General features: G+C 42.2%; 1 protein-coding gene across 10 annotated transcripts in view; it reads left to right on the top strand.

The window, feature by feature from the left end:
- LOC128704677 (transient receptor potential cation channel subfamily A member 1 homolog) overlaps positions 1-19591 on the top strand; it is a 160472-nt gene that overhangs the window by 120935 nt on the left and 19946 nt on the right. For 9 of the 10 annotated variants that reach the window (XM_070079577.1, XM_070079576.1, XM_070079582.1 and 6 more), the window contains 5 exons: positions 6685-6786; positions 13632-13817; positions 14338-14451; positions 17338-17484; positions 18808-18969. In XM_070079577.1, the coding sequence (XP_069935678.1) occupies positions 6685-6786; positions 13632-13817; positions 14338-14451; positions 17338-17484; positions 18808-18969 (711 nt within the window). Of the gene's footprint in view, positions 1-6684; positions 6787-13631; positions 13818-14337; positions 14452-17337; positions 17485-18807; positions 18970-19591 lie in introns of those variants that run through there. The other variant, XM_070079584.1, reaches the window with a different exon arrangement.

Below are 19591 nucleotides of genomic sequence, written 5' to 3'. Positions count from 1 at the left end.
CTCTCTCTGACTCTTTCCACCTTTGCTGCAGACACTTCACCTTTGCTGCAGACACTGCCTCTGCTGCAGATACTTTACCTTTGCTGCAGACACTTTACCTTTGCTGCAGACACTTTACCTTTGCTGCAGACACTGCCTCTGCTGCAGACACTTTACCTTTGCTGCAGACACTGCCTCTGCTGCAGACACTTCACCTTTGCTGCAGACACTTTACCTTTGCTGCAGACACTTCACCTTTGCTGCAGACACTTTACCTTTGCTGCAGACACTGCCTCTGCTGCAGACACTTTACCTTTGCTGCAGACACTGCCTCTGCTGCAGACACTTTACCTTTGCTACAGACACTTTACCTTTGCTGTAGACACTTTACCTTTGCTGCAGACACTTTACCTTTGCTGCAGACACTTCACCTTTGCTGCAGACACTTCACCTTTGCTGCAGACACTTTACCTTTGCTGCAGACACTTTGCCTTTGCTGCAGACACTTTACCTTTGCTGCAGACACTTTGCCTCTGCTGCAGACACTTTACCTTTGCTGCAGACACTTCACCTTTGCTGCAGACACTGCCTCTGCTGCAGACACTTTACCTTTGCTGTAGACACTTTACCTTTGCTGCAGACACTGCCTCTGCTGCAGACACTTTACCTTTGCTGCAGACACTTCACCTTTGCTGCAGAGACTGCCTCTGCTGCAGACACTTCACCTTTGCTGCAGACACTTCACCTTTGCTGCAGACACTTCACCTTTGCTGCAGACACTTTACCTTTGCTGCAGACACTTTACCTTTGCTGCAGACACTTCACCTTTGCTGCAGACACTTTATCTTTGCTGCAGACACTTTACCTTTGCTGCAGACACTGCCTCTGCTGCAGACACTTCACCTTTGCTGCAGACACTTTACCTTTGCTGCAGACACTTCACCTTTGCTGCAGACACTTTACCTTTGCTGCAGACACTGCCTCTGCTGCAGACACTTTACCTTTGCTGCAGACACTGCCTCTGCTGCAGACACTTTACCTTTGCTACAGACACTTTACCTTTGCTGCAGACACTTTACCTTTGCTGCAGACACTTTACCTTTGCTGCAGACACTTCACCTTTGCTGCAGACACTTTACCTTTGCTGCAGACACTTTACCTTTGCTGCAGACACTTTGCCTTTGCTGCAGACACTTTGCCTTTGCTGCAGACACTTTACCTTTGCTGCAGACACTTTGCCTCTGCTGCAGACACTTTACCTTTGCTGCAGACACTTCACCTTTGCTGCAGACACTGCCTCTGCTGCAGACACTTTACCTTTGCTGCAGACACTTTACCTTTGCTGCAGACACTGCCTCTGCTGCAGACACTTTACCTTTGCTGCAGACACTTCACCTTTGCTGCAGAGACTGCCTCTGCTGCAGACACTTCACCTTTGCTGCAGACACTTCACCTTTGCTGCAGACACTTCACCTTTGCTGCAGACACTTTACCTTTGCTGCAGACACTTTACCTTTGCTGCAGACACTTCACCTTTGCTGCAGACACTTTATCTTTGCTGCAGACACTTTACCTTTGCTGCAGACACTTCACCTTTGCTGCAGACACTGCCTCTGCTGCAGACACTTTACCTTTGCTGTAGACACTTTACCTTTGCTGCAGACACTGCCTCTGCTGCAGACACTTTACCTTTGCTGCAGACACTTCACCTTTGCTGCAGAGACTGCCTCTGCTGCAGACACTTCACCTTTGCTGCAGACACTTCACCTTTGCTGCAGACACTTCACCTTTGCTGCAGACACTTTACCTTTGCTGCAGACACTTTACCTTTGCTGCAGACACTTCACCTTTGCTGCAGACACTTTATCTTTGCTGCAGACACTTTACCTTTGCTGCAGACACTGCCTCTGCTGCAGACACTTCACCTTTGCTGCAGACACTTTACCTTTGCTGCAGACACTTCACCTTTGCTGCAGACACTTTACCTTTGCTGCAGACACTGCCTCTGCTGCAGACACTTTACCTTTGCTGCAGACACTGCCTCTGCTGCAGACACTTTACCTTTGCTACAGACACTTTACCTTTGCTGCAGACACTTTGCCTCTGCTGCAGACACTTTACCTTTGCTGCAGACACTTTACCTTTGCTGCAGACACTTTACCTTTGCTGCAGACACTTTACCTTTGCTGCAGACACTTTGCCTTTGCTGCAGACACTTTGCCTCTGCTGCAGACACTTTGCCTCTGCTGCAGACACTTTGCCTCTGCTGCAGACACTTTACCTTTGCTGCAGACACTTTACCTTTGCTGCAGACACTGCCTCTGCTGCAGACACTTTACCTTTGCTGCAGACACTTTACCTTTGCTGCAGACACTGCCTCTGCTGCAGACACTTTACCTTTGCTGCAGACACTTCACCTTTGCTGCAGAGACTGCCTCTGCTGCAGACACTTCACCTTTGCTGCAGACACTTCACCTTTGCTGCAGACACTTCACCTTTGCTGCAGACACTTTACCTTTGCTGCAGACACTTTACCTTTGCTGCAGACACTTCACCTTTGCTGCAGACACTTTATCTTTGCTGCAGACACTTTACCTTTGCTGCAGACACTTCACCTTTGCTGCAGACACTTTACCTTTGCTGCAGACACTTTACCTTTGCTGCAGACACTTCACCTTTGCTGCAGACACTTTACCTTTGCTGCAGACACTTTACCTTTGCTGCAGACACTTTACCTTTGCTGCAGACACTTTACCTTTGCTGCAGACACTTTATCTTTGCTGCAGACACTTTACCTTTGCTGCAGACACTTTACCTTTGCTGCAGACACTTTACCTTTGCTGCAGACACTTTGCCTCTGCTGCAGACACTTTCTTTGCTTTCCCATCTTACACTGGTTAGTTTTATCAACAGAACCACCGTCCTAACAGCCGGTGTCGTTCCCTCGACACCTCTGTGGCTTTATTCAACCATCACTTTGCCCTCTGGTCGTGCATGACTATATAACCCTTACAGACTTAGTACTTTCCTTGAAATATATAATACTGTATACATGCATTTCGAATTACTACACTATCAAAAACTAAAGTCAGAAATTACAGTAACAAATATTTTTTAGACGGTGTTGGTTCATGATAGAATTTTAATATAATATCATGAAGGTATATTGGAATGGCACAGTAGGACGTACCACTGAAAAATTTCAAAACCTTAGTAATTATCTTTGTTATTCCAGGGAGGTTGTAACATGTTCTTGGTAAAGTATCTTCCGTGTTTGTTTTTTTGCTGTGCTAGTCGCTTGCACCGTAGTTTACATGTTACTACACTACCATATATCTCACTAGGTATTTTACCTACTGAAAAATTCTTGACGGACATTCAGATCAATAATTAGTAGAATTTTAATTTTGCTCATCCAGTGTTGATTAACAATGTTTATATATTCTTTGATACCCACCTCAAAAATTCACCAAATGTGGAAGTACTTACTTATTATACAGTACTTTACTTTCATTTTGTAATAAAATGGTATTATAAGACTTGATTTGAGTGTCTTCAAAAAAATTATATGAATGGCACTTAAAAAGCATCTCCATATTTTAAATATGATTCCTCTGAGAAACACAAGAGGAAATCACATTTTCTTCAGATATAGCTTGTTCCTAGTTGTGTGTCTTGCCAGTATGATTATTTGTCATGCATATGTATTTTTTCTTTTTCAACACGCCGGCCGTCTCCCACTTAGGCAGGCTGACCCACAAAATAAAGAAACACTTTCACTATCATTCAACACTTTCACCATCATTCATACACATGATATGAGAGTTCAGATGTATTTATAAGCTTTTATTCATGCATGGGGAAGTGGAGAAGAATTCTTCCTCCGTAAGTCATGAGCGTCGTAAGAGGGGACTAAAATACCAGGAGCAAGGTGCTAGTAACCCCTTCTCCTCTATAAATTACTAAATGTAAAAAATAAAAGCTTTTGTTTCTTCCTTATTTTTTGGGGTCACCTGCCATCGTGGGAAATGGTCGAAGTGTTAAAAAAAACTTTTATTATACGCTAATTAGTGCGGGTGGAAAAGTGAGGTTCGTGGAAGTGTGTAGACGGTGGGGTAACTTCCACAACCATTTTTAAACTTGCAATTAAAGAAAAAAATAATTTTTAAAGTATATAGTTCAGTATTAAGTTATAGATTTTTTTTTTGACACACTGGCTATCTTCCACTGAGGCAGAGTGAATCACATAAGAGGAAAAACATTCACCATCATTCATTTAATTACTGTCTTGCTAAAAGTATGCTGACATCATAGTGCGATGACTCTCCTAACTGCAGCATTCTCAGCCCTCCTTGAGTGTGTATTTATATATCAAACTTGCATATAATTTTTAATTCAATGGCCATTTTCCAAGGTAGGTGATCTAAAGAAAACACATGCACCATTAATTATTCAGTTGCTTTTTTTATATAATAGTGTACAATACCAAATGAAATCTTTTATGTCTAAATAAAATGTTTGGGTATTTTTTGTATTAACACATCGGCTGTTTCCCACCAAAGTAGGACGACCCAAAAAAGAAGAAACACTGTCATCATCATTCACTCCATCACTGTCTTGCTAGATGCAGTATATTTCCACCAATCCTTCAGAGTGCAGGCATTGTGCTTCCCACCTCCAGGACTCAAGTCTGGCTAACCAGTTTCCCTGAATCCCTTCATAAATGTTGCTTTGCTCACACTCCAACAGCACGTCAAGTCATAAAATCCATTTGCCTCCATAATGCTATATAGAAACCTAGAAACCAGTACATTGGTTACTGTCAGTGTAAGCACAGAATTACCTGGAGTTTACCTGGAGAGAGTTCCGGGGGTCAACGCCCCCGCGGCCCGGTCTGTGACCAGGCCTCCTGGTGGATCAGAGCCTGATCAACCAGGCTGTTACTGCTGGCTGCACGCAAATCAACGTATGAGCCACAGCTCGGCTGATCAGGTGCCGACAGGTCCGCACATCATTTACATTAAATTTTTGTTTTCAGATGTTTATTCATTATTGTTACAAAAAACGCGATTCTAAAAGCTTAGAGATCTCCAGTGAATACTAGAAAGGACTGCCGTTCTAGCATCCAGCCTGTTACTGGGTTTTCGTAACAAGTAGTCAGTATCCTTGTCCAATTATCCATTAAAATTCAGTATGGTTCAATAGTGCTTTAGGATTACAACTGGTATGCTACTAACTAGAGAAATTAAAATTTAATAAATTTATTAAGTCTATAAGTTGTCTAGAGGTATATTATCAAAGTCAATTAATTACAGCAATCAAATTAAAATCAATCTCTCGAGTTCAATATTATTGTGCTGAAAGCACATATCACATTTATAATTCTTAAGTACCGTCAGGTACATTAACATTTAATAAGATATTACAAATATGTACAAGTAAGTGTGAGTATGCGTGTAAGTGCTCTTAAGTAGTTAGCTATGTCTCAAGACTCGAATAAGACTTAAACAAGTGACTGACAAAGTCCTCAAATAAACTAACTTCTTGACCGACTGGCAACCCGAACAGTCTGCTTGAACAACAAAGAATGCTAAGCCCAATAGCAATGCAATATCAAGCGACTGCGATACAGAATCAGGAACTGGGAAATAATATAACACTAAGTAGGGACCATCTGCAGATCCTCCACAAGTTACAAAACTCCCATAGGAAAAACGAGACTGTGACAATACACAGGAACCAGTACAAAATTAGGTCAGAAGCTATAGCTAAGGACCTGAGATGTTCAGAGTGTCTATGTGACACACAACCTCAGTACAACGTCGAAAATCACAAAGTCTTTACAATGTTCTGTGAACAAAGTTCTACAGAACTAATAAGAATAATGAGACAGACAATCTGTCCAACCACCAAGCGAGTCTCCAGCAGACTGAATACTTCACAAGAGGTGAGGACACCCCCCCCTCGATCACGTGATAGCTACGTGGACAACTGCAGCTCAGAAGCCGGCAGTATAACGAGCGACAAGCGATAATTACAGTAGTTTGACAATTAAGACTAACTGAGCACATTTTATATACATCCTAACAACATAAGCTAAATAACAATATAACAGTCAAATAATAATATAAAGTCATACATTTACGATTTAGCTATTATCGCAAATATAAGCAATATAAAATTATATGAAAAGATAATATACATTACATATATACATAATAATCATTGTAACCCATTCAGGGGTTGCAACATTATTAATAATGAATAGTCTTAGTTTGCTTGATTTTTAAGCTTGTTATTATTTTATTGGTTGTGTCAAAGTGGTTTTTATGATTTGATGTGCTGTTGGAGTTTGAGCAAGGTAATATTTATGAAGGGATTCAGGGAAACTGGTTAGCCAGACTTGAGTCCTGGAGGTGAGAGGTACAATACCCGCACTCTGAAGGAGAGGTGAGGTCATCTGAACTGCGATGTCAGTGCACTTCTGGCAGTACACTGACTGAATAACAGTGAGTGTTTTGTCTTTTTTGTTGGGTCGCCCTACCTCAGACTGCCAATGTTAAAAAAATCTATTATAATAAATAGGATTTACGAAATTTTTGTTGCCTTGCCCTGTATAGTATTACAGTAAAGAGTTGATGTACATAGTGCATAACACTTGCAATTTTTCAACTAATTTACTCAACCATTTTCCACTTTTTTAAGGCACGTCTCAATTACCTCGGCTTGGGAAACCTGATGGAGTGGTGTTGCTACATTACTGCTGTTCTGCTTGTCTGGGACTTTAATGACTGCTCTGTTAGGCAGGTAAGTGCTCTCTTAAGCAGTATCAGCACTGTTCTCTAGTAAGAAGGCCCGGTGGCCTGGTGGCTAAAGCTCCCGCTTCACACACGGAGGGCCCGGGTTCGATTCCCGGCGGGTGGAAACATTTCGACACGTTTCCTTACACCTATTGTCCTGTTCACCTAGCAGCAAATAGGTACCTCGCTGTTAGTCGACTGGTGTGGGTCGCATCCTGGGGGACAAGATTAAGGACCCCAATGGAAATAAGTTAGACAGTCCTCGATGACGCACTGACTTTCTTGGGTTATCCTGGGTGGCTAACCCTCCGGGGTTAAAAATCTGAACGAAATCTTATCTTATCTTAATGTCTGCCAATAATGTATGCATTCACTTACACCACATGTCCCTGTCCCTGTTTACCCATCAGTTTAAAATGGGTACCTGGGAGTTAGTGGACTGGTGTGGGTGGCATCCTGGGTGTTAGTGGACTGGTGTGGGTGGCATCCTGGGTGTTAGTGGACTGGTGTGGGTGGCATCATGGGTGTTAGTGGACTGGTGTGGGTCACATCCTGGGTGTTAGTGGACTGGTGTGGGTGGCATCCTGGGTGTTAGTGGACTGGTGTGGGTGGCATCCTGGGTATTAGTGGACTGGTGTGGGTGGCATCCTGGGTGTTAGTGGACTGGTGTGGGTGGCATCCTGGGTGTTAGTGGACTGGTGTGGGTCACATCCTGGGTGTTAGTGGACTGGTGTGGGTCACATCCTGGGTGTTAGTGGACTGGTGTGGGTGGCATCCTGGGTGTTAGTGGACTGGTGTGGGTCACATCCTGGGTGTTAGTGGACTGGTGTGGGTCACATCCTGGGTGTTAGTGGACTGGTGTGGGTCACATCCTGGGTGCTAGTGGACTGGTGTGGGTCACATCCTGGGTATTAGTGGACTGGTGTGGGTCACATCCTGGGTGTTAGTGGACTGGTGTGGGTGGCATCCTGGGTGTTAGTGGACTGGTGTGGGGTCACATCCTGGGTGTTAGTGGACTGGTGGGTGTCACATCCTGGGTGTTAGTGGACTGGTGTGGGTCACATCCTGGGTGTTAGTGGACTGGTGTGGGTCACATCCTGGGTGTTAGTGGACTGGTGTGGGTGGCATCCTGGGTGTTAGTGGACTGGTGTGGGTGGCATCCTGGGTGTTAGTGGACTGGTGTGGGTGGCATCCTGGGTGTTAGTGGACTGGTGTGGGTCACATCCTGGGTGTTAGTGGACTGGTGTGGGTGGCATCCTGGGTGTTAGTTGACTGGTGTGGGTGGCATCCTGGGTATTAGTGGACTGGTGTGGGTGGCATCCTGGGTGTTAGTGGACTGGTGTGGGTGGCATCCTGGGTGTTAGTGGACTGGTGTGGGTCACATCCTGGGTGTTAGTGGACTGGTGTGGGTCACATCCTGGGTGTTAGTGGACTGGTGTGGGTGGCATCCTGGGTGTTAGTGGACTGGTGTAGGTGGCATCCTGGGTGTTAGTGGACTGGTGTGGGTCACATCCTGGGTGTTAGTGGACTGGTGTGGGTCACATCCTGGGTGTTAGTGGACTGGTGTGGGTCACATCCTGGGTGCTAGTGGACTGGTGTGGGTCACATCCTGGGTATTAGTGGACTGGTGTGGGTCACATCCTGGGTGTTAGTGGACTGGTGTGGGTGGCATCCTGGGTGTTAGTGGACTGGTGTGGGGTCACATCCTGGGTGTTAGTGGACTGGTGGGTGTCACATCCTGGGTGTTAGTGGACTGGTGTGGGTCACATCCTGGGTGTTAGTGGACTGGTGTGGGTCACATCCTGGGTGTTAGTGGACTGGTGTGGGTGGCATCCTGGGTGTTAGTGGACTGGTGTGGGTCACATCCTGGGTGTTAGTGGACTGGTGGGTGTCACATCCTGGGTGTTAGTGGACTGGTGTGGGTCACATCCTGGGTGTTAGTGGACTGGTGTGGGTCACATCCTGGGTGTTAGTGGACTGGTGTGGGTCAAATCCTGGGTGTTAGTGGACTGGTGTGGGTCACATCCTGGGTGTTAGTGGACTGGTGTGGGTCACATCCTGGGTGTTAGTGGACTGGTGTGGGTCACATCCTGGGACAAAACTGACAATTTGCAGGAAATGCTCAGCATAACAAGGGACTTTCTATATAGTAGTATGTCACTGATGTCAGCTATGATCTGTATACCTTGTACATGTACTGGTATACCTTGTACATGTACTGGTATACCTTGTACATGTACTGGTATACCTTGTACATGTACTGGTATACCTTGTACATGTACTGGTATACCTTGTACATGTACTGGTGATAAATTAGACACATGTGCAACTCTTGGGTATCTTTATTGAGGAAACGTTTCGCCACACAGTGGCTTCATCAGTCCATACATAGGAGAAACTTGAAGAACAGGAGGAGAATGAGGTAATCAGTCCCTCAACCTTGAGTCGATGTGTTCAGTCCATCAATCTTGAGTAGAATACGGCAGATGAGCGGAGAAGCAGCTTATAAACCGTATGGCAGGAGAGGTGTAGCAGTCATAGGTAGTGTCACATGTGTCTAATTTATCAACATGTCGGTTCTCTGAACCATTCATCTACAAACATGTACTGGTATACCTTGTACATGTACTTGTATACCTTGTACATGTACTGGTATACCTTGTACATGGACTTGTATACCTTGTACATGTAGTAAATAAAGATATTATTTTATTTGGGTTCAGGCCTAATAAAAATACTAATGATGCTATTATCCACATGCTGGAACATATTTATACAGCAATAGAAAAAAAAAGTCCCACTGGGGATCTTCATTGACTTACGTAAAGCTTTTGATACAGTTGACCATGACTTGCTCCACATAAAATTGTCGCACTCTGGTATAAGAGGGCACTCCCTTAACTACCTCAAGTCATACCTCAGCAACAGAAGCCAATATGTGTACACAAATGGGGCAAACACTTCTGCACAGCCAATTACAGTTGGTGTCCCACAGGGCAGTGTCCTAGGCCCTCTTCTCTTTCTCATATACATAAAAAATGACCTACCAAATGCATCGCAACTACTCAAACCCACACTATTTGCAGATGACACTACATACGTCTACTCTCACCCGAGCCCAGTCACGCTAGCCAATACTGTAAATACCGAATTACAGAAAATATCAACCTGGATGAGGACCAACAAACTTACTCTAAACATTGACAAAACCTACTACATTCAGTTTGGTAACAGAGCTACAGATATGTCTCTAAACATAATGATAAATGGATTACCTATCACAAAACTCACAGAAGGAAAGTTCCTAGGAATCCACCTTGATAATAGACTCAAATTTCAAACACATATACAACAAATTTCCAACAAAAAATTCCAAGACCGTAGGCATACTATCAAAGATACGGTACTATGTTCCACAGTCAGCCCTCCTGGCCCTATATCACTCACTTATTTACCCCCATCTCACCTATGGAATTTGTGCATGGGGCTTAACAATAAACCATCTCAGACCAATAATCACCCAACAAAAGGCTGCAGTCAGAATGATAATAAATTCCCACTACAGACAACACACTCCACTAATATTCAAAACTCTAAACCTACTCACCATACAAAACATCCATACTTATTACTGCACCTACTACATACATAGAACACTTAACTCTGACATAAACCCTCCCCTCAAACATCTCCTTACCAACCTTAACAGAACACATGACCATAACACAAGACACAGATCACGATGTTCCTCGTGTCCATCTCACGTTATGCAAAAACTCAATGCACATAGAAGGCCAAAAATCTGGAATTCATTACCTGTGAATATAAAAGAAACACTCTGTTTATAAATTCAAGTCTCTTCTCAAAAATCACTTACTCACCCACAACTAAATAAATACTGAATAATTGTATCTCATATATGTATCTCATTATTTTATCTCATAAATGTCAACCTGTGACCCAATCAAACTTTGTTACTATTTAACTTCATTACCTAACATAATACTCCATTCTAGTGATTACACAGCAACACAGTAAATGACCATATGACCTGTCTTTGTAATACTCAGTTGTACTAAATTGTTATCTGTTTTACAATAATTTTTGTACCACTGAATATATCATTGCTTAGTTAATCTTAAGTTAATTTTAAGCCTGCCCATAATGCTCACATACAAGGGGCTTTGGCATGCTGCACTTTAACCCTTTGAGGGTTTCGGACGTACTAGTACGGCTTACGACCCAGGGTTTTTTGACGTAGTAGCACGCCTAAATTCTAGCGCCCTCAAATCTAGTGGGAGAAAGCTTGTAGGCCTTCATATGAAAGAATGGGTCTATGTGGTCAGTGTGCACAGTCTAAAAAAAATCCTGCAGCACACAGTGCATAATGAGAAAAAAAAAAAAAAAACTTTGACCGTTTTTTTGGAATAAAACAGCAAATTTGCACTGTATTTTCGTATGGTATTTATTGTTGTATTCTAGTTTTCTTGGTCTCATTTTATAGAATGGAAGACATATTACAGAAATTGAGATGATTTTGACTGGTTTTACAATGAAAGATACCTTGAAATTGAGCTCAAAGTAGCAGAAATGTTCGATTTTTACCAAATTTCAGAAGTAAACAAATCATGCCAATGATCCAATACACGTCAACTGGTGAGTCTAATATTCTTTCACAAGTACGCCAATAATATTTATACCATTTTTTACACTAATGCAGTAGTCTGCATAACAGTAAATCTTCTATTTTTTGTGAGAATAAAAATTCAAAGTGAAAAGCAAAAGAATATAAGAGGGGCCTTGAGACGTGACTAATGACCAGAGGAAATGTCATTTTAGTGCTAGGAATGTCTTTCTTGTTTATTCTGGACCCTATTTGGAAATTGGCATCTTTTGAAATTTGTATGAAATTGGCAAAATTGCTAAATTCTGACCACTGTACTGGATAGTTGAATTTCATAAATGGGTGGTTTCTTGCACCCATTCGATAGAAAAAATGGAGTTCTAGCGAAATATTCATGTTTTTTGTCGACTAGTACAGTGGAATTGGCCGAAAATGGGGCTCAAAGTGGGCAAAATCGCCGATGCGTAAATATCCCCGAGACCGCTAACTTCACGAGAGCATAATTCTGTAAGTTTTCCATCAAATTTCAAACTTTTGGTGTCCTTATGATCGGGAAAAGATTCTCTATCTTTTCATAATTTTTTTTTTTTTTTTAAATTTGGCCGACCCTGAGAACGAGTTTCGGAGAGGGCCTGTCGACCCTCAAAGGGTTAAAAATTGTATTCCTTGTACTTCTCTGTATCATGTTCAATTATTATTATTATAATCAAGGGGGAAGCGCTAAACCCGGAGGATTATACAGCGCCTGGGGGGGGATATGTGGAAGGCATTCAGGCTTAATTTGGGGAACTGGAGCACAGATCCAATTCCCTAAATCAAGAGCCCCTCACCAACATCAAGGAACCTTCCTTGAGGGGTATCATGTTCAAATTAATAAATAAAAAATAAATAAATAAATTATTATTAATTAGTCCTCCTAATTATTAATTAGTCACCCTGGGTATAATTGTTATATCAATCAAGTACAAATCTTACCTCTGGGGCACTCGTGTCCTGCCCAGAAACAGGAAGGAGGAGATGATCCTGCCCAGCTGGAGGTCACAAGAGTGAGTGACCCAGCTAAGCTCCTCCCATCAACCCACCAAAACAAAAGACTGTTGACATGCCCAGTTCTTTAATTACAATAATTTTGTTTTTCCCATTACTACACCTTATTTTACTATTGCAAAAAGAAATGCAAACTTTATAATGAGCGTGTTAGATAGGAGTGAATGGAGATGAATGATACTTGGGACCTGACGATCTGTTGGAGTGTGAGCAGGGTAATATTTAGTGAAGGGATTCAGGGAAACAGGTTATTTTCATATAGTCGGACTTGAGTCCTGGAAATGGGAAGTACAATGCCTGCACTTTAAAGGAGGGGTTTGGGATATTGGCAGTTTGGAGGGATATGTTGTGTATCTCTATACGTATATGCTTCTAAGCTGTTATATTCTGAGCACCTCTGCAAAAGCAGTGATAATGTGTGAGTGTGGTGAAAGTGTTGAATGATGATGAAAGTATTTTCTTTTTGGGGATTTTCTTTTTTTTGGGTCACCCTGCCTCGGTGGGAGACGACCGACTTGTTGAAAAAAAAAAAAAAAAAAGTGTCTATAGTACATCCTATTCATATTGAAAAAAAAAACGAGGCTTGACTCGACTGACTTTTTCCCCCATAAGATTTATCTGCCCTTATGACAGAATTAAAGCAGTTGTGCCCCCATCACTTCAGTATAATTAGGTATTCCAGAGTAACCATTACTTAGATAACATGGCCTCATAACAGGGCTGATGTGCTAATAATAAATCCAGAGTGAGTTTGTGTTTCATATTACACATTAAAATTTCTCCACGAGGAAGTGGAGAAGAATCTTTCCTCCGGAAGTCATGCGTGTCGTAAGAGGCGACTAAAATGCCGGGAGTAAGGGGCTGGTAACCCCTTCTCCTATATACATTACTATTATTATTATTATAATCAAGGGGGAAGCGCTAAACCCGGAGGATTATACAGCGCCTGGGGGGGGGATGTGGAAGGCCTTCAGGCTTAATTCGGGGAACTGGAGCACAGATCCAATTCCCTAAATCAAGAGCCCCTCACCAACATCAAGGAACCTTCCTTGAGGGGTATACATTACTAAATGTAAAAGAAGAAAACTTTACTTTTATTCTTTTTTGGATCGCCTGCCTTGGTGGGAGATGGCTGTTGCGTTGAAAACAAATATTAAAATTTATCTTTCCTTGGTCGACAGGATTGGCAGTGGCAAGTTGGCGCAGCATCCATTTTTCTAGGGTGGATAAATCTGCTACTCTTCATCCGCAAGTTTCCTTTCCTAGGCATCTACGTTGTCATGTTTACCGATGTTTTTGCTACGTTTCTCAAGTTCTTCACTGTCTTCTTACTCTTCATTGTTGCCTTCGCTCTCAGCTTCTACACGGTAAGTCTAATTATTATAATAATGGGGAAGCGCTAAACCTGTAGGATTATACAGTACCTACAAGGGGTTGTGGATGGTATTCAGGCTTAATTCTGGGAACTTGATCACAGATGCAATTCCCTAGATCAAGAGCCCCTCATCAGCGTCAAGGAACCTCCCTTGAGGGGTCGGTAAGTCTAAATCGACTGTCTTTAATTGATGTACCTGGGATAATGTTATGAAAATATATCTACTGAAGATACAAGTGAACTAACAAAATTATTATAATCAAAAAAGAAGCGCTAAGCCACAAGGGCTATACAGCTATTGATTTATAGATATAACACTATGGTGTGTTGTAAAAAATAATATACTGTTTATGAAAACTCGACTTATAAAATTGAATTGTTCATGCTACTGATGAATATTTCTCTCTTTTTCTTTATTCTTCTCTCCTAACTTTGTCCTTTTTCCTTCATTTGTTCTCTGTCTCTCACTTCCTCTCCTATATACTTTTTTTCTGTTTTTTGTTTCAATGTAGGTCCTGAAAAACCAAGAACCCTTTAGAACACCAACCAACTCACTGCTAAAGACAACAGTGATGATGATCGGAGAGCTGGAGTTTGACGCCATTTTTAACGAAGAAAAACTTGAAGTAAGACTGCCAGATATCACAAATAAAATTTAAAAAACTGAAGGCATAGGATAACTTTTACATTATCAAGAAGACAGGGCATTTTTGAAGTTTATTTTTTTCCAACAAGCTGGTCATATCCCACCAAGGCATGGTGACCTAAAAAGAAAAAGAAAGTTTCTCTTCCTGAAGGTATTATAATCAAAACTAAGCACTAAACCCACAAGGGTCATATAGCAGAAGGTAGTATTGCCACTACTACTGTCTTCTAAAATGCCTTGACATCTGCACTCCTATTGTATGAGGCATTGTGCGACAAGAGAATAAGCACCGCCAAGGCCAAAATTTTAATGAACCGATTTCTTAATATTTCTTCTGGGAATGTGTAGATTCTTCTGCATCTGTAACACAGACTCAAGAGCTTCATAAAGTAAGCCAAGTCCTCACTTAACATGTTTTGTTCAATGTTGTTTTGTTATAACGTTGACGAGAAAAAAAAATCGATTCGTAGCTAGGGCCACTATCTGTGTGGAGTTTGCACCTTCCATTTCTGAACTGCCTGGTGGTAGGAGGTGTTACTTACAATTTTTGCTTTGCAAACATTTCTTCCTTGATTTAACCCTGTTGTAATCAATCAATCAAGTTTATTCTCTATAAAGATTACAAAATGAGTGATAAAGGTACACTGTGCACTCCCCTCATGTTTATATCAGTAAGAAAGCCAATGGAAATCAGTCACTGACTTTTTTTTGGGTTATATGGAGTATACCTGGAGAGGGTTTCGGGGGTCAGTGCCCCCGCAGCCCAGTCTGTGACCAGTCTTCATGGTGGATCAGGGTGTGATCTACCAGGCTGTTACTGTTGGCTGCACGCAACCCGACGTATGAACCATAGCCCGGCTGGTCAGGTACTGACTTCAGGTGCCTGTCCAGCACCACCTTGAAGACAGTCAGGGGTCTAACGGTAATCTCCCTAATCTCCCTTATATATGCTCGTTTCATTACACAACTTTTTGCCCAAAGTCGCAATTTCTAAGAACAAATCAACGATTTTAAGTGAGAACTTACTGTATTGTAATGGGAGTTTCATAGCTCCAATCTCCCTCATAACCATTTTTCTCTATTGTTTGAATTTGGTGCTTATTCTTTCCTGCCGGGCAACACATTATTTACCATTCATGAATGCATGGTAGTTATACTAATAATTAATTAGTAGTTTGTGATTCTTCATGTACCAGTCACTGAAAAGAACTACATAAATGTTAGTAACAGTGTGACAAGTGGTAATACGTTCTTATCTTATAGATAATTAAATTGCAGCTCGGTTATGTGGAGGAATAATTATAAACTTTTATAAAAAAAATCTGTCTTTTGGACAATTATTTTTCATAGATATAACATATCCCTCTCCTTTGTAGATGAATGGTTCAGGGAACCGACATGTTGATAAATTAGACATGTGCAACTCTTGGGTATCTTTATTGAGGAAACGTTTCGCCACACAGTGGCTTCATCAGTCCATAAAAAGGAGAATCTTGAAGAATAGGAGGAGAATGAGGTAATCAGTCCCTCAACCTTGAGTCGATGTGGTCAGTCCATCAATCTTGAATAGAATACGGCATACGTGCTGAGAAGGAGCTTATAAACCGTTGGCAGGAGAGGTGCAGCAGTCATAGGTCGTGTAACATTTGTTCAATGTTGAAGTAGGTCGTGCCCAAGAATTAGGCAAGCGAAGAATTCCCAAGTATTAAGATCCCAAGAAGTTGCAGTGTCTGACAGGTTTGTAGATGAATGGTTCAGGGAACCGACATGTTGATAAATTAGACACATGTGCAACTCTTGGGTATCTTTATTGAGGAAACGTTTCGCCACACAGTGGCTTCATCAGTCCATACAAAGGAGAATCTTGAAGAATAGGAGGAGAATGAGGTAATCAGTCCCTCAACCTTGAGCCGATGTGGTCAGTCCATCAATCTTGAATAGAATACGGCATACGTGCTGAGAAGGAGCTTATAAACCGTTGGCAGGAGAGGTGCAGCAGTCAGAGGCAGTGTAACACTTGTTCAGTGTTGAAGTAGGTCGTGCCCAAGAATTAGGCAAGCGAAGAATTCCCAAGTATTAAGATCCCAGTGTTACACTGCCTCTGACTGCTGCACCTCTCCTGCCAACGGTTTATAAGCTCCTTCTCAGCACGTATGCCGTATTCTATTCAAGATTGATGGACTGACCTCATTCTCCTCCTATTCTTCAAGATTCTCCTTTGTATGGACTGATGAAGCCACTGTGTGGCGAAACGTTTCCTCAATAAAGATACCCAAGAGTTGCACATGTGTCTAATTTATCAACATGTCGGTTCCCTGAACCATTCATCTACAAACCTGTCAGACACTGCAACTTCTTGGGATCTTAATACTTGGGAATTCTTCGTTTGCCTAATTCTTGGGCACGACCTACTTCAACATTGACCAAGTGTTACACTGCCTCTGACTGCTGCACCTCTCCTGCCAACGGTTTATAAGCTCCTTCTCAGCACGTATGCCGTATTCTATTCAAGATTGATGGACTGACCACATCGACTCAAGGTTGAGGGACTGATTACCTCATTCTCCTCCTATTCTTCAAGATTCTCCTTTGTATGGACTGATGAAGCCACTGTGTGGCGAAACGTTTCCTCAATAAAGATACCCAAGAGTTGCACATGTGTCTAATTTATCAACATATCCCTCTCCTGCAGCAACTTTGTAATCTTGAAATTATTATAAATTAATTTTGCATTTTAGGGATAATTTTCATTCTTTATACAATGTGAAATAGTTATACATATCTTTACTAAAACATTGAAACTGAAATCTAATATCTGGTGTTGTTTTGCTGAAACTGAAATCTAATATCCGGTGTCGTTTTGCAGTATCCAGAAATCACGTATATCCTGTTTGTCGCCTTCCTGATTCTGATGTCCATTATAATCATGAACTTGCTGGTGGGTCTGGCCGTAGATGACATTAAAGCCGTACAGGACCAAGCTATACTCAAGAGGCTTGCAATGCAAACCCAGGTAAAACATTAGTTTCCACCTGTAGAACAACTATGGTTGTACTGACAGTACTGTAGGGCCCCATTTATACAGCAGGTTAGATCCAGGCTTCTGTAGGGCCCCATTTATACAGCAGGTTAGATCCAGGCTTCTGTAGGGCCCCATTTATACAGCAGGTTAGATCTAGGCTTCTGTAGGGCCCTATTTATACAGCAGGTTAGATCCGGGCTTCTGTAGGGCCCTATTTATACAGCAGGTTAGATCTGGGCTTCTGTATGGCCCCCATTTATACAGCAGGTTAGATCCAGGCTTCTGTAGGGCCCCGTTTATACAGCAGGTTAGATCCGGGCTTCTGTAGGGCCCTGTTTATACAGCAGGTTAGATCCGGGCTTCTGTAGGGCCCCCATTTATACAGCAGGTTAGATCCAGGCTTCTGTAGGGCCCTGTTTATACAGCAGGTTATTATTATTACAATCAAGGGGGAAGCGCTAAACCCGGAGGATTATACAGCGCCTGGGGGGGTATGTGGAAGGCATTCAGGCTTAATTTGGGGAACTGGAGCACAGATCCAATTCCCTAAATCAAGAGCCCCTCACCAACATCAAGGAACCTTCCTTGAGGGGATACAGCAGGTTAGATCCAGGCTTCTGTAGGGCCCCGTTTATACAGGTTAGATCCGGGCTTCTGTAGGGCCCCATTTATACAGCAGGTTAGATCCGGGCTTCTGTAGGGCTCCGTTTATACAGCAGGTTAGATCCAGGCTTCTGTAGGGCCCTGTTTATACAGCAGGTTAGATCCAGGCTTCTGTAGGGCCCCGTTTATACAGGTTTGATCTGGGCTTCTGTAGGGCCCCATTTATACAGCAGGTTAGATCCGGGCTTCTGTAGGGCCCCGTTTATACAGCAGGTTAGATCCGGGCTTCTGTAGGGCCCCATTTATACAGCACGTTAAGATAAGATTTCGTTCGGATTTTTAACCCCGGAGGGTTAGCCACCCAGGATAACCCAAGAAAGTCAGTGCGTCATCGAGGACTGTCTAACTTATTTCCATTGGGGTCCTTAATCTTGTCCCCCAGGATGCGACCCACACCAGTCGACTAACTCCCAGGTACCTATTTGCTGCTAGGTGAACAGGACAATAGGTGTAAGGAAACGTGTCGGAATTTCCACCCGCCGGGAATCGAACCCGGGCCCTCCGTGTGTGAAGCGGGAGCTTTAGCCACCAGACCACCGGGCCACCGGTGGCTTCTGTAGGGCCCCATTTATACAGCAGGTTAGATCCGGGCTTCTGTAGGGCCCCGTTTATACAGCAGGTCAGGAACTAAATTATACAATCATTTTACAGATGGTACTAGACGTAGAAATGCTGATTCCAGAAACACTGAGAAGAATATATACCATCTCCAAGAAAGTCGTGCATCCTAATGCTCACCATAGGCTGTTTCCCAAGCTCTTTGGCGATTTCCAGTTTATGAAGACCTTCGATTATTTTGTACACGAGGAACAGGTGAGCATAATTTTAATATATTTCTCACACTTACATAATAGGGGGATTAAATTTCAGAGTATGCACTGGCATTAGTTTTGTTTCATTATAAATTTTTCATAGTTTATTTACACGCTAATAAAAAAACTATAATGACATTTAGATTCGTACATCAGTTACCTGTATTAATGACAACATTTCTGCCAGACAATAGGCTTCAATAAGTCTACTATGAGGGCAAAATGTGGATAATATATCCACTGCATTTATGTATTATATACTCAATTATGTCAGCATTTACATACCATTACAGTGCCAGTAAAGTATAGTATCTTCTATTCCTTCTTGGCTTTCATGCACGGTAGTATTTTCAATTTTCTTGGCCTTTACAATTTGGGTATTTATTTGTAAACCTGAGGTAGAGTCCTAAGATTGGTCCCAATACTGCTTTATTTAACAGTATGTATTACTCTACAGATGCTTACTTACTTTACGATGGATCTACTTATTATATTTCAACTTCACAATGGTGTTATAAAACACTTTTTTGTACTGTACATTTATTGATAGGATAAATTTGTATTCATTTATTTACTTCTCAACACTGTTATTTAGTCACAGTAATTATTTATTAACTTATTCG

This window comes from Cherax quadricarinatus, chromosome 100 (genome assembly GCF_038502225.1).
Source record: "Cherax quadricarinatus isolate ZL_2023a chromosome 100, ASM3850222v1, whole genome shotgun sequence".
In the NCBI taxonomy this organism is placed as follows: Eukaryota; Metazoa; Arthropoda; class Malacostraca; order Decapoda; family Parastacidae; genus Cherax; species Cherax quadricarinatus.
This window is presented reverse-complemented; position numbering and strand designations above follow the sequence as displayed.